Below are 23,463 nucleotides of genomic sequence, written 5' to 3' on the forward strand. Positions count from 1 at the left end.
CCTTACTGTTGGGTGCTTCTACTCAAGTACTTCGAAACTGTCTTTGAGAGTTTGGTATAGAAAAGGTGATATGACCTGAGCTACTCCCACAAGAATAAGCTGCAAAGGAAAAGAGTGATGAAAAAGCAAAATGCAGCACACACACAGTGTGTAAAGTGAGTAACTTTCTGCTACTCGCAGTTGGAAGCTGGTGTTCGATCATAACCCAGGTTGAAATCCTGATCATATTGATGCCAACGGTACAATTCCCAATGACTTCCCTAAGGCGACAATTTCACCGGGGGTATATACACCAATGACCACAGCAACATACGCATTCACGAGCATTTTGGGCTGTCAGATTTATGTGCGTTATGAATATGGCCATATTAAGCACAGCACAAAGGACGGTTCAAGTAAACCTTTGGCAGCTATGCATCTAGACTTTTTTCCCTCTCCACTACACAGTGCTATAGTCATCAGATAGTAAATCAAGAGAGCAGGAAGCAATAAGAAGAAGGCGAGAAAAGGCTAATCACCTTCCAAATTTTAGAAAACAGGTTAGCTCAAAAGATTAAAAGGTACCACCTGGCAAACCTAGAACCACCGTTTTTGAGACTAAACACACATGCTTCCAATGGCTCCTTTGTAAGGGCAGAAGCTAAGATTGTCCTTTAAGCAATGTGTGTTCAGTATATGCATCCATGTGATCTATCACACATCAGTTACCTTCCCTATTTGGGCATGACTTGCAGCCAAGGAGCAAGCCCAAAAGAAAGACTCTACAAGATCAGGTCCCAGCAGAGTAGTTTTCATACTGTGATTCATAAGGGCATGCATACTTTGGATACTTAAGTGCAAAATAGCTTGGCCACCAGGGACCAACAACCAAAAAAATATTAGATCCCTTAGGAAATAAACCAATAAATGTTCACTCCGTTATTCTGGTTGGCCAGGGCTCTCCTCCTCCTCTGTCCTGAAAATAACAGGCCCATTCTATAAGAAAGGCAGGTGACTTGGAAAACTAAAATCACAAAGAGCATGCAAAGCTTGGCATTATTTCTGCAAACATCCCCACTTATCAGCACCAGATTATTGCATTTACAACACCAAAGGACGATCAAGAGAAGCAATGTAAACATTTCTCTCTTTTAGCCTTATTCTTTTAAAAAACTTCAATAACGTCACAATAAACATAAATCAAAGCAGTCACTGCCCAAGCAGAAAGTGCTCGTCCCCTTAACATTCATATTTTAAATAAGGAGACCGTTAGGTTTGAAAAACAAGCCTTACTTAGTTGTCATGAATTATTCACCAGACAAAATCTCTTTTGTTGCCCTTTATAGATATTTGATTTCCCAGTTTCAAAATCAAACTGACACTTATGTCTCTTGTACAAATACCCAACCTTTTCAAAAATGCTCTGGGCATTACAAATACTTTTTTTTTTCATAAATATGGCAACAATTCTATAAATAGCCATTTTACAGAATTGCTTTAAGACATTGTTTTTACAGACAACAGTAGGACACGGAGGGGAATGTCATTATGCCAAACTTCTTAAATAATGGAATAAACTCTCCAATCTGCAGTACACTAGCAATGAAATTATTCAGATATTTCCAGTTGTAACAGGCAAGAGATACGAGACAAGTGTGCTTTATTATAAAGTACTACAATCCATCTTCAGGGACAAGAAAAAACTAATTTTTCCTTAACACTTGGACTGTGTTTTTACACTGCATTGCTGTGACAGCACATGGACAAGAGATCCAAGGCCTGATTCGCCACTGCACTGCTGCACTTTCACTCTGGTACGATGCCATTGATTCCGTCTCTTGCTAACAGGCTAGCACGGACTTCAGGGGAGTGACACTGGTGTAAAACCGGAGCAGTACAGCAGGCTCTAGGTCTTCCCAAGAAGCGTACAGGAATTTATTTTTAAAAAGAGACTGAGTGTCCAACAAGGATCAGTAAAAACTTAGGCAGACCCACATTCTCAGTCATGGCAGAGGAGCACAAAGTAAAAAGGGGGTTAAATAGACCAGTGGTGACCCAGTACTGGGTGGTAGAATGTCGGGCAATGGGTCTTGTTGCTACAGGGGGATCAGGTGACCAGTGGGGGTGCTAAGGCCGCTACCTGCCTGTCCTGGCACCGCAGACCGTGCAGCAGGCCCGGTTCCTAGATATGTGGGGAAAGAGGGCACACTGTGCACTGCCACTACCCCGAGCACTACCTCTGCACTTCCACTGGCTGAGAACCTACTGCTGGCTGCTTCTGGGGGCACAGCATGGTCTGTGGTGGCAGGAGAGGCAGGAAGCTGCCGTAGCACCACCGCTGCACTACTGACCAGGAGCTGCTCGAGGTAAGCCCCTCCTGCTCCAGCCCTGACACCCCCAAAGCCAAAACCCCTTCCTACAGCCCAAAGCTCCATCTTCAGCCCCACCCCAGAGTCAACACTCTATCATAGAATCTTAGGGCTGCAAGAGACTTTGGGAGGGCATCAAATTCAGCCTCCTGCCCAAAGCAGGAACAACCCCAACTAAAATCAACCCAGCCAGGGCTTTGTCAAGCTAGGACTTACAAACCTCTAGGGATGGAGATCCCACCACTTCCTCAGGAAACCCATTCCACTGCTTCCCCACCCTCCTCGGGAAATAGTTTTTCCTAATATCCAACCTAGACCTCCCCCATTGTAACTTGAGACCATTGTTCTGCCATCCATCACTACTGAGAACAGCCTCTCTCCATCCTCTTTGGAACCTCCCTTCAGGAAGTTGAAGGCTGCTAGCAAATCCCCCCTCACTCTTCTCTTCTGTAGACTAAATAAGCCCGAATCCCTCAGCCTCTCCTCTTAGATCATGTGCTCCAGCCCCCTCATCATTTTGGTTGCACTCTGCCAGATCCTCTCCAATGAGTCTACATCCTTTCTGTAGTGGGGCGGGGAGGAGGGAGAGAAAGCGGGGTCCAGAACTGGACGAAATACTCCAGATGCAATACGCTAGTCAAATTATGTTGGGTCCTGGGTATCAACAATTTTCTTCAACTGGGTCAGGAGAAAAAAAAAGTTTGAAAACCACTGAAACAGATAACCGTAAACTCCTTCAACACTGGACCAACCCAACCCCAAGGAAAATATCCTATTGACTTCGGTGAAGTCAACAACTCGCACCAGATTGGTCCCCAGCTGTAAGTTGGAACATCTCCGTATCATGCCAGTAGTTGCCAATATTCACAAGGGACCATGAAGGCAGCTCAGAATTGACAGTCATTCTTCTTCTCCCCGGTCACATACTCTGAAATGGGGTACTCCTGGGCCATCCCCTATGACAGAATTGGAGTGCTAAGCTTCATGCCCAGAGCCTTCATGCACCAGCTGGTCAGCTTGAAATCAATACCAAAGAAGTCGTTTCTTCTCTTACCTTATTCTGATCTGTCCAGTAAAAGAAAAATCCATGTGGATCTGTTCTGAGAATAATTGGAGTCACAACAGTGGAATCCTAGAGAGAAAGGATAAACAATAGGAACATTAAACTTGCAAGCATGTGCTACAATGCTGCTCACCTTATCTTTGCCATTAACAAAGAACAGTCCTAAAAACCACCCTGAAGATACTAACCATAGACTGTCACTTACACAGTTTAAGACCACGTGTCAAATCTCTATTTTTATGTTGTATATTTCTAAGTAATTTAGATTTCATGTTCTGCATTGAGTAGATATGCTAGAGAAAGAATTTGCACAATAATATTCAATTATACATATTAAATGACTGTATGCATCTTGTTAATTCTGTTTTTCCATGTAAATACTTCCTATTTTTATCTAGTATTCAGACATGCTGTTTTTATAACCATTCTTTTTCTGGAAGCAATTCAAATTAAATTATAAAATCCATATGTGAGACAATTTTTAAATATTAAAATTTTAAATGATCCCAAAAAGCTGATGTATATTTTGACTAAACTGTTACAGCTCACGTAAAGCTTTAAAGCTCAGCCATTTCCAAGGCAACAATAAATAAGGCCACATTCTACATATCCTTCAAAAAATACAGCTCTGATTGAGCCAAATTAAAATCAAATGTGCTGAAGGTTTCCAAAACACGATTTAATCAAGTAAGTTGTAGTATACAATAGTACTCAACCTTTTTATTCCAAAAACAGATGCAAAAGCAGGATATTTGTCTGAAATATTCATACTGGTCCCTTTCACTGCAGTATCCAAGCCCCTCACAATCTTTAAAATGTGTTTATCCTCACAAAACCCCCACAACATAAGGCAGTGGCATTCTTCCCATTTTAGAGATGGAAAAACAAGGCACAGAGAGGTTAAAGAGTTGCCCAAAGTCACACAAATTCTGTGGCAGAGGAGAGACTGGAATCTCCATACCCCAATTCCTCGGAAAGGGCCGTGACCACTGGGGCATGGATACTAAAAGCTTTTAAACACCAGGGATCCTGTCTGTACTGGAAAGGTATTAAATTTGCTGCAGCAAATACTATCTTAAGGAAAATGGTCCAACATTATGCCAAAATCCATTGCTCTTGAGAAGAAAACCAGTGGCCTACCCACTATGCATCTCAGAAAGGGAGCCAGATGGCAAGCTGATTGTAGCCTGTGGGAAGACCTGGCAAACACATGGCCTACCTCCTGCAGTGTTTACATGAGAGCATGAAGGGTAGTAGTGGCAAACTGGTCAAGGGAGTCAGAGTAGACCTCAGTCAGGCTTGTAGCGGCCATGTCACCTTATCTCCCTTGACACTAGGGATGTAAAAATTTAATTGGTTAACTGATAAGCATCAGTGTATCGGTTCCAGTACAGGTTAAACTCTTCTGTCCTGCTGGCCCACTCCCCCCGGCTACCACCTCCCAGCCCGGCTCTGCAGTATAAGCCTTATACATCATGGCTTGCTGACTGACAGCCAATTTCTTCCACTTCTTGTGTGAATGGATCAAGAGCAGCATACCGAACTGAATGTCCCATACACAATGGAAACAAAGCAGGCTGCCTGAATTAATTAAAAAAAGTGACACCATCTACTTGAAGCCTAGTCAGCTTTAATAAAAAAAAAAGTGAATTGAGTAGTTTCAAGCGCTATAGTTTATCAATCATTTATACTGCAGTGGTGCCTAGAAGCACCACGTAGGGCAGGGCTACTCAACTCTGGAAGCACCCGGGGACACAATGATACTCACAGCACATGCCGAGTGCCGCAACTTAAGAGTGGTTGCATATACATGCAAATATATATGCAAAACATATGCCAATAGCTTTTCACATTGACAGGCATGAATACAAAGATCGAGGCAAGACTACACAACACGCAGGCCCCATTTAAGTCAGTTCTGCTGATATTAATAAAATGCAATAGTTACCCAATTTCCACCCACATGAGAGCACTTTTAGTGAACAATGACAGTCCAGGAATGTAACTACTATAACGCATCTTAACAGAAGATCATTGAATACTTTTTTGTTTTGGCTTCCACCCGACGGCCGCGTGTTGAGCCCTGCATAAACCCAAACCGCACCACAGGCCGCGGGCTGCATATGGCCTGCAGGCTGCATGTTGGAGTAGCCCTGGTGTAGGGACTGGAGCCTCCACTGCATTTGGCAGCACACACACACACACACACATAATAAAGAGAGCGTGTCCATCCCAAAGAATTTAGAATCTGAACATAACAGGAAGCAACAGGGGAACACAAACTAGTGAAAGAACAATCATTGGTACAAGAAGCAAAAGTGACAGTAAGTCTATTGTTCAGCTATTGTCAACCCATTTACAGCCATCAAAATAATGGTGAGCCATGTGCCCTAAATTCCCTTCCTAGTTTTAGTATAGTTTTACAATTTTTTTAATCAATCAATCAATCAATCCCGACTGCTGTGTGAAAGATGCATCCAAATAGGTAAATTGTATTTCCTTTAAAAGGGAAATCATGAAACTGCTTGGCAAACGCACAAACAAAAACTAAAAAAAATATATTTTCTTGAAACTCATTCGGTTATCTTAACCTTACCTGTCATTAATAGGGGAGGGAAAGATTCAGAGAGGTGTGAACAGTGTCACTTTAAACAAGTTTTCATCCCGGCATAAGAATATATACTTAATAGGACCAAAATCTATGTTTCTTGTAGATGCTCATGGAGTGCAGAATCAAGCCCTTAATGAGGATTACCTAACAAAACTGGCATGTGACATTATCTGATTGGGGATAGGATTATGTATGGAGTACTTTATGTCAACTTTACAAACTACATAAAGTGAGATTAGAATCCCTTCACGCATGTTCTGTAGCACCTTACTGCACATGACAAATTAATTCAGACTACATGCAAAGGTCTGAGAATCTAGCTCTCAGAAAGATTAGGACATTGCCCTGCATGTATTACAGTTCAACTCAGCAAAGCATGACATAGGACAAAAAATACAGCTATATGATCAAGGGGAAACACTGAAGGAAAGAAGCTACAGAAAGCTGGACAATAATAACGAAAGGATAGCAAAATAAATACAGTACACAAATCTAATGAAGAAGGGCTTGAGTGGATATCAGTAACCATAAAGTACTACAGAAGCGTTCTGAAATCTGTGCTGTTAAAAAAAGAAATGATCCACAACACATAACTCTTTCCTCAGTCCACCTCCAGTCCCTTTTTATGCCGTCTGTACATAAACTGACAGCACAGGAAAAGAGTCTTGAGTTGCCTCTTTGAAGGATGAGGCACACAGGACATTTGGAGGGGGTGGAGGTGTTGGGAAAGATAGGCATAAAGAGATTATGTCTAAGATTAATCCATTTTGCTAGTTAAATCATTCCAAATCAACTGCTTAAATCCAAAAGCTGTTTGGATGCATCTGTGCGGCTAGCATACGGCTGTCAAAGTACAATTTTTCAAGACTCAGGCTACGGGAAACCAGCTATCTATTCAGCAGACTCCATAATGCCACAAAAAGAATTGCCTCCAATCCCCACAAAATGACAAAACAGAATCTGTGCCATGCTATGAATAATGATGAATTTTACATAAGTCTCTTTAATTAAAGCTTCTGAGAATAGCAGAAATGTTATTATAAAGCCAAATCGAAATCTGAAGAGGTGTTTTTTTTTGTTGTTTTTTTTTTGTAGTCAGGAAATGTAAAAGCAACCATTGGCACAAGAACATTCTCTCTTCTTGGTTACCAACAGGTCATAATTCCTACTCATTTTTCTTGTTAAATGCACTGCTCCGATAGGACAAAATATTTCATGTATGTATATTACAACAGAACCTAAAGGTTCCAACCAAAATTAGCGCCCAATTTCACTAGCCATAATATTAACACGGAGCAAGAGATAGTCCCTGCCTGTAGAACTTTTATTTATTAAATCTGGCTTTTTAAACATTTTGTCAACAAATCTCCTTCACAGAACAACCAATATGGGGCATGATGAAACATTCATGGAGATGTTTTGAGACTACAATGAAGATGCGGAATGGAGAAGACAGATGGACAATGAGGGTGGATAAGCAAAAAAAGCAGAGAAAGGCATAGCAGATCTGCAAGGTCTAGTCAACAAGTTTGTGCCACAAATGATCACATATTCCTAGCAGCTTCAAATATCATCCTCTGCCTATTATGGCCAAGCAAAAAGTCTCATTTATGGAGTTCCTCTGCAAATTCCTGCAATAAAAAGTTCAAAAGTGAAGCAGACTCAATCTGACAGATCCCATTCTTAGAATACTAAGAGAGATGTTTAAAATAAAAGTTAATTTTTTAAAATTTAAAACAGATCTTTTTACTTACACATCACTAGTTCTTTACTCATCTAATTGTATAGCCTTGAATTGCTTAAACAGACATTTTGGACGATTTTCTTTAAGTAGTTTCCTAACTGTTAGCATAAATTCCATATTTTGCACAGAGATAATGTTCACAAAGAAGTTTCACACTGAAAGCACACGGTGAATTTACACAAGTCAAGAAAGCTGAAATGCATCCACTAGGTTACACACCTCCATCTAATGTCTACAGTACGGGGGTTTTTTGAAAGAGGATATGCAAATTCCCAGGAAAATCTTCCTTCGAAAGTGAGATTGGAAGAAGATATGCAAATTCCCAGGGAATTTGCATATCTTCTTCCAATCTCACTTTCGAAGGAAGATTTTCGAAAGTTAAAAGTAGTCTGGACGCTTTTTTTTTTTTTTTTGAAGAAAAAAAAACCCTCTCAAAAAAAGTGCTCTTCCTTAAAAATGAGGTTTACGTGGCTTTTTCGAAGAAGGAGTTACCCCTCCCCCCTGGAAAAAACTTGTTCAGACTACTTTCACTTTTGAATGATCCTCTTTTGAAAGTGAGATTGGAAGATGAGAATTTGCATATCCTCTTTTGGAAAAAAAAAAAAGAAACTTAGTTTAAGTGACTTTTCATTCTTGTCAAGAGATTTTATGCCACTGAGGCACAAAGACAGCAGGACGCCTATCTGCACTGTGCCACACTTTTGCCACGTCTGCCTCAATGCCATGGACACAACAAATGGCACGAATGGCCCAACGTGAATGCATTCGGCCACAACTTTTACTGGTGCAACTTCAGTGTTGACACGCATACCGTGAGAAATGCTACAAAACAGTCCCTCCATTTTTGAGCACAAGAGCAGCAGACTGGAGAGCATGAATAAAATTACACACCTACTAAAGGAAATGTAAAGTCGGATCCTTAATCTTTCACCACCCGAATACATGCCACACTCCAGTGGGTGTATATTCAGGGAAGCTTGCCCCTCTACCGCTTTTACTGCCGCAGCTACACCCCTTTTTTTAGTGCCCTAGCATCTAAGCACTAGCACAAGTCTCACCCAGTAAGCTCAAAGGGTAGGTCTACCCCTCATGTCATGTTATTAAACAACAACGAAAGCCAGTCTCTGAGAGAAAGAATCAATGGACACAAATCAGATATACGTAAAGGGACCATAGAGTAACCTGTTGGGGGAACACTTTAATCTTCCTAATCACTGTTTAAAAGATCTTCAAGTGGCTGTCTTGTCGCAAACCAATTCTACTAGAGAGGCGTTGGAATTAAAATTCATCCGCAAATTCAATTCTCATGCTAATGATGAGGGATGGTTGGGACACTATCAACCTAACATTCAATGAAGGTGCAAACAGCTCTTTGTGTAGATTCCTGTGTTAGGAAGGATACTATCTATTGACTTTGATTCTTATCTGCTTTGTTTTTAACTACCCAATCTTCCGGTGCTTACTGATTTCCAGCTCTGTCTTCCTGGTTTTCCCTTTGATTTTCCCATACCCTCTGTTCCCTGTCTCTCATCCCCCCTCCTTCTCTCCTATTTATTTTGGATATGCACATCCTAAACTCAAAACTCCGGTCATCTGAAGAAGTGGGCTGTGCGCATGAAAGCTCATGATACCATCTACATGTTTTGTTAGTCTATAACAGGGGTCTCCAAACTACGGCCCGCGGGCCGGATGCGGCCCGCGAGGCCCTCTCATCCGGCCCGTGGAGACTGTGACGGGGAAGAAACTCCCCGCACTAACAGCCCCTCCCCTGGAGAAGCGCCGAGTGGCGCAGCGCCGCGGAGCTGGGGCGGGGAAGAAACTCCCCACACTGACAGCCCCTCCCCCGGAGAAGCGCCGAGCGGCGCAGCGCAGCGGAGCCCAGGGGAAAGCCCACGAGGAGGGGAGCGAGGGCGCACAGCCGCAGGCGCGGCAGGCGAGGAAGGCGGCAGGACCCAGGAGGAGAAGGGGCAGGGACGCCAGGGTGAGCGGCACGCCCCGTGCGTGCCGGCTCAAAAGGGGGAGGGGCCGGAAGGACAGGGGCGGCCGGCACTCACTTTCTTTTGGGCAGGCAGCCAGGAGAGGGAAGCCGGAGGAGCCAGCGGGACGGAGGAGGGACTCTGGACCCGCGCAGCCCTTGCCCTGGGCAGCGAGACTCCCCGGCCGGGGGTGCAGGGGATCGGAGCCGCCAACAGACGGCCACACGCCCTGCGGACCGACGGCCGAGCCCGGGCTCTGCGCGTCCCTCACAGCAAGAGGGGTTGGGACTTGGCGTGGACAATTGCTCCCTATTGGCCAGTGCGTTCTTATCCTATTGGCTAGCTCTCTCATGAGGTCACTAGTGGGCTGGGCTCTATTTTGGCATCCAGGAAACAATTTCACCATTCACACTAATACAGGTGTTCATGTGTAGTGTATCAATGTGTTATTAAATAATAACTGAATAAAATAATATTAAATAAATAATTAAAAACAACATCCATGTTTTGATTGTTTTTTATTTGGACCTCAAGTGTGTAGTCGGCCCCCGAACTGCTGTTTGATAGTTAATGCGGCCCTCGGGCTGAAAAGTTTGGAGACCCCTGGTCTATAAAGTGCTACAAACCATTTGTTGTTTTTTTAACAAAGAGAGTGTTAGGGATGCGGATTACAAGGGGAACACCACCACACCCCTGCCACACAGGAGCACTATGAACATGAATTCATAAACATTTGTGAAGCACTCCGTTCCCACAGTGAGAAGTGCTGCAGAAAAGCCAAAGATGAAATGAATAATTGTGTCTTCAGTACAGGGTTTGAATAGTATGCAGTAAATAAGCCATGGAGCTCTCCACTGCACAATGAGGTCTGTTAATAAGATTTAATAAGTCAGCATCTGCCAGCCTCTGCAATGAATGAGCCAGGAATCCTATGGAAAAATAGTATGTGATTATGTAATTAAAGACTGTATCATAACCCATACAACCAAGAGACCAAAATTAAGGTTGCACGGGCAATCTTCATTCCGGCTTCTCCTAGATTTTGAGTGCATGATTTTGCAACCTTAATAAATAGCCTTTTTTAACATTATTTGACTGTAGTAACAAAAAAATGTTTAGATTTTCTGCACTAAACTTTGCTTTTTATATTAAACTTCTTTAACTAAACCTTTTTTCAATCAAATAAGAACCTTTTTCTGTCAATTGCAATCTATTGCATAAAAACTTCAATGATAGTTTTTGTCAAAGTGTTTCATTTAAAGAAAATCACCTTGTTTCAATAACTAAAAAATGTCAGTGCCTATATTGCAACGTTTTATCTAACAAAAAGCCAGAGGGTTTTTTTCCTGAGAGCCACAGTTTTACTCCATTTTCTCCCTAATCTCTCAAAGTAATTGTTTTTACACAACGTACATAATGATACCTCTCATCACACTGACATAATATTTTTATTTATCAGATTTAAACGGGGTAAGGATTTCAGTCCTTTCATCTTTACTTGGCAGAGCTATTAGACGGATAGTAGAGTGCTTAGGGCACTAGGTTGTGACATCAGAAACCTAACTTCAAGTTCTTTCTCCGCCACAGACTTCCTGCACAACCTTAGGCAATTCACTTAGCATGTGCAGGTCCCAGTTTCCCATCTGTAAAGAGGATAAAATATTACTCCCGTATCTCACACAAGTGTAAGGATACATGTAAGGCAGTGGTTCTCAAAGTGGGGTCTGGGGACTACTAGTGATCCATAAACGCCTTGCAGTTGGTCTGCACCTTGAGCTCAGTCCCTTCTTCCCCCTGCAGTGGGGAACCTGTGCTGGTGCTCTAGCCTCACGCCCCGCCGTGCCCCCACCTCAAGGTTGGAGCGCCAGCACTGGCATTCTGCTAGGGCAGGGGAGGGAGAGGAGAAAGCTCCGAGCCTCACTGCACAGTGCAGCTGGTGGGGAAGAAGCCAATCCCCTTCCCCCGGCTGGGGGAACAGCAGCACACGGACGGACGTGCTACTTGGAGGCTTTCCCCGCTGCTCTCATTGGCTGGAATCCAGCCAATGGAAGCAGCAGTGGAAGCAGAATCCAGCCCAATGGAAGTTGCACAGTATTTGGGGGGTGCAAAGGCAGGTAAGTGCCCCCCTTCTCCTCATGCCCAGACCCTGAACCTCATCCCCTTCACACACGCACCAAGACCCACACCCCCAGCCTGTTCCTGCACCTGTCTCCCCAGCCAGCCAGCCAGCCTACCTCCAGCCTGCTCCTGCACTCTCCAATCCTCCCCTCTCCCCCCCCCCCAGCCAGAGACCTTGCCCCCAGCCCACTCCTGGCCCCTCATCCCTGGCCAGACACCCTATCCTCACCCTGTTCCTGCACCCTCCCACACAGACCTTACACCCTCACCCCTCCCATGCTCCACCTCTTGCCCAGATCCTGCACCCTCATCATTCCCCTCACTTGCAGCCCTGTCCTGCAGACTGAACCCCTTGTTTTGGCCCTACTCCAGAGCTCAGGGGGGGTCCTCAAAATCCATTAAACCTGGAAATTAATCTGGCATATGGGAATCCCTCAACTTCAGTCCTCCCTATCCCTACTCCCTTGGGTGGAGCACCAGGAGAGACAGGTGTCTCAGTTGCGGGCCACAACACTGAGGGTTGGAGGGGGGAAGTGAGGGGATTGTTTTGGGGGGTTTTTTGCTTCTCATTTATGTGGTCCCCAACTGATTTTTCTGTGGGTCAGTGGCCTCTAACCCAAAAAAGGTTCCTGCCATAAATAAAGACCATTTTGAAACCTTTTGTGTTGGACATAAATTAGTATTTTACTTGATTTAAAATGAAGTTTGGTAAACTAACATAAGAAAGTTAAAGAGCCTAATCTGTTTAATAATTTGAATCAATATTTCCTTTCTTACTTATTAAAATCAAACCATTCTCTCTAGCTGAAGCACTAGCAAAATGGCTCAGGTGTAGTTATATAATTAATGGTGAGTTTCCATTAGCAGTTGGTGGTCCACAGAAAGGTTTGCATTGAGCCAGGTTGGCCACGGGCCAAAAAGTTTGAGAACCACTGATATACTAAGATAGCAGATGCTATATGAAAATAAATTTAAAAGTACCTATATCTTTTGGGGGTAAGAGGCTGCTCATTTTACAAAGTGACCTTGGAGCACAAATCTCTGTCCCACAGAAGTCAAAGAAATATTTCCAGTGGAATTCAAAAAGATCAGACTTTATCCTGTGATGATATATTAGCTGATTGGACATTTGAAATATGTTTTTTAATCCAGTGCCCAATTATCTTTTTGCATCGCAAGATAACAGTTATACCACATTTTCCACTAGTTTAGATAACAGTGTAACCTTCCCTAGTTGATTTTTATTTGTTATATTTGGTCCAATCACTGCAGATTAAACGTAGTGAAAGAAAAACACAAACTGAACATGTACTCAAAAAAAGCTTCAAATCCAGGGTGGCTGGAAAAACAAAGAATTGTTTTAAAAAAGGAAGACTCTAATCTCTGAATATATCTAAGGCCGATGCTGGTTCATTTCTGATGGTCTCAGAAATATACAGTCGTGACAGATTTGGATAGAAAAAAAAAGGATGAAATAAAATAAGATATATGGGAGCCAACAATTTAAACCACATCAGAAAGCTTCTACAGCAGAGAGACATTCTCAGGCAAGTATTCCTGGCTAGTTTGATTGATTGATTGATTGGATACATATACATATTGATTTGGATGTTTATAAAGTATAACAAAGATATCTAATGCTCTTGATAATCTAAAAAACCCTAAACAAACAAGCTGGCCCATGAATTCTTCCAGATCAAATCACACAGCACTAGTCACCCATGAAGTTCAAAACCATATTATAAAAGTGGCCAAGGGTAGTCTAGCACAGTGGCTCTCAAACTTCAGATTACTGTATCCCTTGTAGGAATCGGATTTGTCTTCCACATCCCAAGTTTCACCTCACTTAAAAACTACTTGCTTACAAAAAAATCAAACATAAAATCCAAAAAAAAGTGTCACATCACATTACTATTGAAAATGCTTATGTTCACATTTTACCATATTGTTATAAAATGAAGCACGTGAAATATAAATATTTTACTTACATTTCAGTGCAGTATAAACAAGTCATTATCTATATGAAATTTTACTTTATACTGACTTTGCTAATGCTTTTTATTAGTCTGTTGTAAAGCTAGGCAAATACCTAGATGAGTTGATGCACCACGTGGAAGACCTCTGCGTACCTGTAGGGTATGTGACCCGTCTGAGAATCACTGGTCTAGCAGATGGACCTTCTGAGTTCCACTGCAGTACTCTGGATTCAATTTCTGACTTCGCTATGAACTTCCTGAGAGAGTGTGGGAATGTCACGTAGTTTGTCTGCACCTTTGTTACCCCTGTAAAATGGGAGTAATATTTCCGTGCCTCCCGGGCGTATAGTGAGGATAAAAGCCATCTGTGATTTGGAGGGCTCAAGTCATACTGTGATGAGTAGGTAGGATGATTACCCCTTTTACAGATGGGTATGTGGAGGCAGAGAGGGCTAAGTGACTTGCCCATTGTCATAAAAGAAGGAAACGGCCAAGATTTTTAAGCATGAGCAGCGAGTCAACCTGAGACAAACGGAAGAACCTCATCTTCAAAAGGGAGTACTTGCCCATCCTGAAGGTAAGGCCCCTTTAGTGAATTTTTGAGTGCCTAAACTGAAATGGCTTAGTCACCCTGGACCACCTTGCCTCTGCTTTCCAGGCTTCCTGTGTGGTGCCCTCACCACTGGATGATGCTGTGCTTGTAACAGTTCAATTTGGATTAAACTATATTTTTACTTCAAACTAGGCTCCAGTTGTATAGCCAAGAAGTTGACCAATGGAGGCAGCATTCCCAGTAAATATAACCTAGCCTTTACTTATTGATAGACTACACCTGAAAGCAAAAGCAAACAGCATAAGCGGAAAAGACCCATCAAAGCCTTTAGGTAAAGTGCATATTATCACAGGAGAAGAAACAAAACTCTAAGGGTATGTCTACACTACCCTCCTAATCGAACTAGGAGGGTAATGTAGGCATACCGCACTTGCAAATGAAGCCCGGGATTTGAATTTCCCGGGCTTCATTTGCATAAGACAGGCACCGCCATTTTTAAATCCCGGCTGGTTCGAACCCCGTGCCGCGCGGCTACACGCGGCACGAACTAGGTAGTTCGGACTAGGCTTCCTAGTTCGAACTACCGTTACTCCTCGTGGAATTTCAACACACAAGACAGAAAATCCCCTGCAGAACACATGGAATTTCCAGACTTTATGATCATGTAGAGGGTGTGGATTTAAACTTAGCCTGAATGGACAGAAGATTATTACTGCTTCGCGCAGTTCAATGACATCAACAAGAGAGTGTTTCAATTGAGAGCACCTACACCCTTCACACAGGCTCGAGATGAGATGTGTTGGTGGCCTATTAGTATTTATGCACAGACGAGGGCCCACATCACACATTTACCAATACATGCACTATGCTTCTTAGTGGCTTCAACAAGGTTCCTAGATGGACATAGAAAGCCAAGGCTTCAGAACAGCTGCTCCAGGCCAAATTTCAAGCACACAGGTAAGGTCAGTTTGGGCCCATCTACAAAGCAGGGTTAAAGCCAAAATGAGCTATGCAATTTGAGCTCCAACAATTGCACAGCCGAAGTTGAAATAGCTTAACTGGGCTTTTGGAGCGGTCTACACAGCGGGAAGTCTAAGGTAAAGCACTCTTCCTCCGACTCCCCTTACTCCTCATACAATGAGGGTTACAGGAGTCAGAGTAAGAAGTCTTCCAGCTTGCCATTATTTTGACATTATGTCGAAATAACTGCTTGTAGACACAGACTATGTTATTTCGGAATAACGTTAGTTTATTCCGAAATAACACTGCTGTGCATATGTACGCTTCGAAAGCCTGCATGACTACTGCTTCTAGCAGCAATCAGACCCACTCAATCTCAATCCAGCATCACTCAAAGAAGTACTAAATTCATTCTTTAAGAGCTATTGCTTTACTCTTTATCAAACATATTGTATGACTGTGCTACTGTGGATGAACTGCTTTCAGCACTCCCATTTGCAGAAAGCTATTGTCAGTGGCTTATAACTCATGTGGAAAATTTAGCTCGGGGCTGAAACTTGGAAAAAGTCACAAGGTTTCACTGAGGAAGAGTCTTTGTTTTATGAGATGTGAAAAGACGTCAATATGGCCATTTTTTTCTATTAGAGAAATAAAACAAAAGGGAAATGCACTGTATGGAAAAGCACAGGTAGAGGATAATGCTGTCTTGACAGAGGAGTGGATCACATTTTCCCCCTCGATCGGATTTCTAAAGTTGTATCAAACATGAAAAAAGTTGCTTTCAGGTGCTTGGGGAGGTCAAAATAACACCAGTTGAAATTCCTGGACCAAGTTCTGTCAATTTGTGACTTCAATGGGAGCTGTGAATCTGGCTTGGCTTACAGACAGAGACCAGTATTCATGTATGGGAGGAGGAAGGGGGTAAGAGAGAGGCATAACTAATTATTCGTTTAGTAAGAGAGATTTTCAAAAGTACCTAGAGGGATTTAGGAGCATATGTATTGCTAGTCAAAGGAGCTTGCGCTCCTAAAGCCCCTAAGTACCTTTGAAAATTTTATCCTACAAAAGCGGATTATGGGAAGTATTCCCCCATGCGCCCATGAAACAAATATTTCCTAAGGAACCTTAGTAACGAACTTAACTTCTCTGCACATCCCCTAGGTTTAGACAAAGCAGTTGTCATGGTAAGATTTTTAACATATGACATATCATTATCATGACTTATTGTTTCACAGAGGAGCTCCTATCTACATATTTTCACATTAGACCATAAAGGCTCTGGCCAAGGATGCTCATTCTTAAAACTCCCTGAATACAGGCAAACAGGATGGATGACAGACTCCAAAGTGGCTGTTGATTTGCTCAGTGGCATATACTCTATGTTGTCACTAAACATGCCTTTGCATTAAATTTCCCATTTGCATTAAACGTGCCAAAGTCAGTTCACATCCACTTATCTGGTTTTTTCCTGGGATGAGTCCAATGCGGGAACGAGGCATTCTGGGGTAAAAATTATTAAACAAAAAAAGCCTCTCACACATACACACTAAGTCAATTGCAATTAAGTCAATCACAAGAGAGTGAAAGCTCAAAACTGTATTTCCCAGTGTTATTCCCATGGCAGAGGTCTCAGTGACAGATAATCTCAGCACCATCCCTAAATGCATATTTGCGCAAGAGACCCCTACTCACTCAGAGAACCCCACTGATAAAAAATGGGATTGGGCATTGAGATCTATTCTTGCACAGGGTTGCAGGACTGGAGGGCCCAGGTATAATAAGGCATCGAGGATGAATAATCTTGATTTAGGGTTTACAACCTTTCCCAGATTGTGCTCACAATCTTCATGTTTAATATGGTGGGTGGTTTCATTTAGACTACATAATGTTATAATTAAGTAAGTAGCAACACCCAGTAAGTTATTTATACCGGAACTCTCCATTTGCAGAGAGAATCTCTTCACCTATAAATATTTCTGACTACTGAACAATGCTTCAGAAATAGCCTTCGCAACTAAAAAAGGACCACGTTCTCTTCAGACTTAACTCCATCAGCTTGATCTATCTATGGATAATTTAGCTCTAAGTGTCAAGGTAACAATATCAGCGGCCACTTGCAAAGAATTCTGTTCTCGTCACATTTTCACATCCAAACATTAAACGCGGATTATGTGTTTTTTCCTAACTCCTTGGATTCTTCACCTGTAGAGTGTAAATTGCTGTTAACTTGCCCTCAGCATAGATGTGGCTTATGAATTTGCTGGCAAGACTGCTTACAAAAATAATCATAATAATCACAGCACTAAGGCGGAGACTGTGCTGTGACCTCCAATGCGGTCTGATCAATGAGAATTCAGAAGTGTCAACGCAACCTGAATAGCGAATGAATCATTTGTTTTAGATCCCAATCTACCTCTGACACTGTGTGACCGTGGCGTTTTCTCTCTGTTTATAACTGTAACTAACACGCACCGTCATGAAACACATCTTACAGGAATCCCTTAATAAGTAACTCCTATCTTGCTTGAAGATTACCCTCCATATTTTTTTTTTTTTTTTTTTTTGCTGTGGCATCCCTCACCGCAAGCATTTGTCACACATTTAGGAAGGTCAGGATCACACATTTGGTCTCTTGATAGGTTGAGAGCAACAGTAACGCAATACCATGCAGAAAAACTGGAACGGTGAACTGTCCCCTCTCTCTCTCTGCTGCCCCACTCTTAGGCTAGGTCTACATGCTCCCACCTCTCCCTGCACCCATTTTGTCATCATAGCTGCTGGCTGGTGGTCCGTGGAAAGTTCTGCGTTGAACGGGGTGAGCTATGAAGCTAAAAAGTTTGAGAACTGCTGCCTAGAGACATGCACAATAAGGCTATGTCTACACTTGCGGCTTCTTGCGTGAGTAATATGCAAATGAGGCTAAGCGTGGAATATCGCCGAGCCTCATTTGCATACCTAATGAGCCACCATTTTTTTCAGAAGAGGCTCTTGCACCAGAAGGAGCATCTACACTGCCCCTTCTTGCGCAAGAAAAACCCTCTTGCGCAATGCCGTTACACCTATTACTTTTCAGGAAGAACGGCATTGCGCAAGAGGGTTTTCCTTGCGCGAGAAGGGGCAATGTAGACGCTCCTTCTGGCCTAAGAGCCTCTTCTGAAAAAAAAAAAAAGGTGGCTCATTAGGTATGCAAATGAGGCTCAGCGATATGCCACACAGCCTCATTTGCATATTACTCACGCAAGAAGCCTCAAGTGTAGACATAGCCTTATTGTGCATGTCTCTAGGCAGCAGTTCTCAAACTTTTTAGCTTCATAGCTCACCCCGTTCAACGCAGAACTTTCCACGGACCACCAGCCAGCAGCTATGATGACAAAATGGGTGCAGGGAGAGGTGGGAGCGTGGCATTTGGCCAGGAGGTAGGGTACAGGAGCAGGCTGAGGGCGAGGGGTCTGGAAGCTTTCAACCTCCTTCAGGCTAGAGAAAATGGAATATGAAGAGTCCCTAACAAGAGTGGGAATGAAGAAGACAGAAGAAAGCAGGGAGAGGCTGAGAAAGTCATTATGAAGACGGAGAACACAGGGAAAGAAGGAAGAAGAGGACAGAAGCCGAGCAATGACACTCCATATATCACAACACGGGAACACAAGGCGAAGTAGATGGAACACGACAGAACCAAGAGACGTGGGAAGTGAAAGAGAGAACAGCAAATGAAGCGAAGTGGAACACAACCCAAGGAGACCAAATAAGTTCAGAAAAGTTTTGGAACACAAGAGAAAAATCAGACGTCAAAGGCTTACAATAAATAAATAACACATACGAAGAGGCGCACACTAATGGATACTGTATCCTAAAAGGAATAGGGACAATAATTCTCTGCTGGCAGGGAAATACTTATTGTCACCCTGTTTCCCCCTCAGTTTTCAACTGTCTCTTTTCCTCCCAGGGAATAGATTACTCCTCCAACTTTTTCATATGTCTGGGTGGATTGCATGTTTGCACCTGGGTGGATTCCTGGACTACATATTCCCTCCACCCTCTGCCATTCACTTGGAGGCAACACACACACCAGCCCGGGAAGGGGGGACACTCGTGGGAGAGAGGGACATGCATGGGAGAGGGGGACGCTGCAGTGCCCGGGCAGGGGGGTGACACGCGTGGGAGAGGGGGCGCTGCCGTGCCCGGGGAAGGAGGGGACGACACGCGTGGGAGAGGGGGGCGCTGCCATGCCTGGGAAGGGGGGGGGACACGCGTGGGAGAGGGGGACACGCGTGGGAGAGGGGGGAGCTGCCGTGCCCGGGAAGGGGAGACACGCGTGGGAGAGAGGGACACGCATGGGAGAGGGGGACGCTGCCGTGCCCGGGAAGGGGGGTGACACGCGTGGGAGAGGGGGCGCTGCCGTGCCTGGGAAGGGGGGGGTGACACTCGTGGGAGAGGGGGCGCTGCCGTGTCCGGGAAGGGGGGGGGTGACACGCGTGGGAGAAGGGGCGCTGCCGTGCCCGGGAAGGGGGGGTGACACGCGTGGGAGAGGGGGGCGCTGCTGTGCCCGGGGAAGGAGGGGACGACACGCGTGGGAGAGGGGGCGCTGCCGTGCCTGGGAAGGGGGGGAGACACGCGTGGGAGAGAGGGACACGCATGGGAGAGGGGGACGCTGCCGTGCCCGGGAAGGGGGGGGTGACACGCGTGGGAGAGGGGGCGCTGCCGTGCCCGGGAAGGGGGGGTGACACGCGTGGGAGAGGGGGCGCTGCCGTGCCCGGGAAGGGGGGGTGACACGCGTGGGAGAGGGGGGCGCTGCTGTGCCCGGGGAAGGAGGGGACGACACGCGTGGGAGAGGGGGGCGCTGCCGTGCCTGGGAAGGGGGGGAGACACGCGTGGGAGAGAGGGACACGCATGGGAGAGGGGGACGCTGCCGTGCCCGGGAAGGGGGGGGGTGACACGCGTGGGAGAGGGGGGCGCTGCCGTGCCCGGGAAGGGGGGGTGACACGCGTGGCAGAGGGGGGCGCTGCCGTGCCCGGGGGGGAGGGTGACACGCGTGGGAGAGGGGGGCGCTGCCGTGCCCGGGGAGGGGGGGGTGACACGCGTGGGAGAGGGGGCGCTGCCGTGCCCGGGGAGGGGGGGTGACACGCGTGGCAGAGGGGGGCGCTGCCGTGCCCGGGGAGGGGGGGTGACACGCGTGGGAGAGGGGGCGCTGCCGTGCCCGGGAAGGGGGGGGTGACACGCGTGGGAGAGGGGAGCGCTGCCGTGCCCGGGGAGGGGGGGGTGACACGCGTGGGAGAGGGGGGCGCTGCCGTGCCCGGGGAGGGGGGGGTGACACGCGTGGGAGAGGGGGGCGCTGCCGTGCCCGGGGAGGGGGGGTGACACGCGTGGGAGAGGGGGGCGCTGCCGTGCCCGGGGAGGGGGGGGTGACACGCGTGGGAGAGGGGGGCGCTGCCGTGCCCGGGGAGGGGGGGGGTGACACGCGTGGGAGAGGGGGGCGCTGCCGTGCCCGGGGAGGGGGGGGTGACACGCGTGGGAGAGGGGAGCGCTGCCGTGCCCGGGGAGGGGGGGGTGACACGCGTGGGAGAGGGGAGCGCTGCCGTGCCCGGGGAGGGGGGGTGACACGCGTGGGAGAGGGGAGCGCTGCCGTGCCCGGGGAGGGGGGGCTGACACGCGTGGCAGAGGGGAGCGCTGCCGTGCCCGGGAGGGGGGGTGACACGCGTGGGAGAGGGGGCGCTGCCGTGCCCGGGGGGGGGGGGTGACACGCGTGGGAGAGGGGGCGCTGCCCTGCCCGGGAAGGGGGGAGTGACACGCGTGGCAGAGGGGGCGCTGCCGTGCCCGGGAAGGGGGGGACACGCGTGGCAGAGGGGGCGCTGCCGTGCCCGGGGAGGGGGGGTGACACGCGTGGGAGAGGGGGGCGCTGCCGTGCCCGGGGAGGGGGGGTGACACGCGTGGCAGAGGGGGCGCTGCCGTGCCCGGGGAGGGGGGGACACGCGTGGCAGAGGGGGGCGCTGCCGTGCCCGGGGAGGGGGGGTGACACGCGTGGGAGAGGGGGCGCTGCCGTGCCCGGGGAGGGGGGGGTGACACGCGTGGGAGAGGGGGGCGCTGCCGTGCCCGGGGAGGGGGGGTGACACGCGTGGGAGAGGGGGGCGCTGCCGTGCCCGGGAAGGGGGGTGACACGCGTGGGAGAGGGGGGCGCTGCCGTGCCCGGGAAGGGGGGTGACACGCGTGGCAGAGGGGGCGCTGCCGTGCCCGGGAAGGGGGGTGACACGCGTGGGAGAGGGGGGCGCTGCCGTGCCCGGGAAGGGGGGGTGACACGCGTGGCAGAGGGGGGCGCTGCCGTGCCCGGGAAGGGGGGGTGACACGCGTGGCAGAGGGGGGCGCTGCCGTGCCCGGGAAGGGGGGGTGACACGCGTGGCAGAGGGGGGCGCTGCCGTGCCCGGGAAGGGGGGTGACACGCGTGGGAGAGGGGGCGCTGCCATGCCCGGGAAGGGGGGGACACGCGTGGGAGAGGGGGCGCTGCCGTGCCCGGGGAGGGGGGGTGACACGCGTGGCAGAGGGGGCGCTGCCGTGCCCGGGGAGGGGGGGGTGACACGCGTGGGAGAGGGGGGCGCTGCCGTGCCCGGGGAGGGGGGGACACGCGTGGGAGAGGGGGCGCTGCCGTGCCCGGGGAGGGGGGGGTGACACGCGTGGCAGAGGGGGCGCTGCCGTGCCCGGGAAGGGGGGGTGACACGCGTGGGAGAGGGGGGCGCTGCCGTGCCCGGGAAGGGGGGTGACACGCGTGGGAGAGGGGGGCGCTGCCGTGCCCGGGAAGGGGGGGTGACACGCGTGGGAGAGGGGGCGCTGCCGTGCCCGGGAAGGGGGGGTGACACGCGTGGGAGAGGGGGCGCTGCCGTGCCCGGGAAGGGGGGGGTGACACGCGTGGGAGAGGGGGGCGCTGCCGTGCCCGGGAAGGGGGGGGTGACACGCGTGGGAGAGGGGGGCGCTGCCGTGCCCGGGAAGGGGGGGTGACACGCGTGGGAGAGGGGGCGCTGCCGTGCCCGGGAAGGGGAGGACACGCGTGGGAGAGGGGGGCGCTGCCGTGCCCGGGGAGGGGGGGGGTGACACGCGTGGGAGAGGGGGCGCTGCCGTGCCCGGGAAGGGGGGGACACGCGTGGGAGAGGGGGCGCTGCCGTGCCCGGGAAGGGGGGGTGACACGCGTGGGAGAGGGGGGCGCTGCCGTGCCCGGGGAGGGGGGGTGACACGCGTGGCAGAGGGGGGCGCTGCCGTGCCCGGGAAGGGGGGTGACACGCGTGGCAGAGGGGGCGCTGCCGTGCCCGGGGAGGGGGGGTGACACGCGTGGGAGAGGGGGGCGCTGCCGTGCCCGGGGAGGGGGGGGTGACACGCGTGGGAGAGGGGGGCGCTGCCGTGCCCGAGGAGGAGGGGGGAGCCCGGACTCACATCGTCCCACTTGACGAATTTGGTGCCCTTGGTGAGCAGGTCGGAGACGCAGACGGGCTTGAGCTGCAGCGCGTGGACGCCTGGCTGTGCCCCGGCCATGGGCAGCGCATGGAGGCAGCGCCGGGCGGGCTGCAGCCGGGGCGCGGCGGGACTCAGCGGCGGGCGCTCCGAGCCATGCAGCGGCGGCGGCGCATCCTATATACACGCGCGCCCGCCGCGCTCGCGCTGCCGCCCTCCGCCTCCTCCCCAGCTGACTCGGCCCCCAACTTTCCTCCGCGCTAGGTCACCGGCCTGCCAGCGAGGCGGCAGCGGCCCCTACCGGCCCCGCGAAGCCGCTGCAGCGCGGGGGGGCGGGGGGGAGTCCTCGCTCTGCAAGGCGAGACAAAGTTCCCCAGACTAACACGGCTACATCTCTATCACTATTCTCCTGCATTTTGCTTCAACTACCCCAGACTAACACGGCTACATCTCTATCACGAAGCTGGAGGGGGGGGGGGGAGGGGGATCAGCACAGCTGCAGCGCTTCCTCTTGCCTCAGTTTCCACGGCCCCCGCAGGCAGCTGGGGGCAGGGCCAACAGGCAGAGCAGGTGACCGAGGCTTTGGCTGCGAAGCAGGAAGGGTGAAATCCTGGCCCCGGACGGCAAAACCCCCTTGGGACTCCAGCCCCAGGCTAGATTCCACCCGGGATTCTCATAGACTT

The 23,463-nt window shown here is 48.7% G+C and overlaps 1 protein-coding gene across 8 annotated transcripts in view; it reads right to left on the minus strand.

Moving 5' to 3' along the window:
* Positions 1 to 23,028, minus strand: part of PLCB1 (phospholipase C beta 1) — a 771,739-nt gene extending 748,711 nt beyond the window's left edge. For 7 of the 8 annotated variants that reach the window (XM_075925687.1, XM_075925686.1, XM_075925689.1 and 4 more), the window contains exons 1-2: positions 22,763 to 23,028; positions 3,403 to 3,480 (exon numbers count right to left, since the gene is read on the minus strand). In XM_075925687.1, the coding sequence (XP_075781802.1) occupies positions 3,403 to 3,480; positions 22,763 to 22,861 (177 nt within the window). In that variant the 5' untranslated portion in view covers positions 22,862 to 23,028. The remainder of the gene's footprint in view (positions 1 to 3,402; positions 3,481 to 22,762) is intronic. The other variant, XM_075925693.1, reaches the window with a different exon arrangement.
* Positions 23,029 to 23,463: the final 435 nt, after the last annotated feature.

The sequence above is a fragment of the Pelodiscus sinensis genome, chromosome 3 (assembly GCF_049634645.1).
Source record: "Pelodiscus sinensis isolate JC-2024 chromosome 3, ASM4963464v1, whole genome shotgun sequence".
In the NCBI taxonomy this organism is placed as follows: domain Eukaryota; kingdom Metazoa; phylum Chordata; order Testudines; family Trionychidae; genus Pelodiscus; species Pelodiscus sinensis.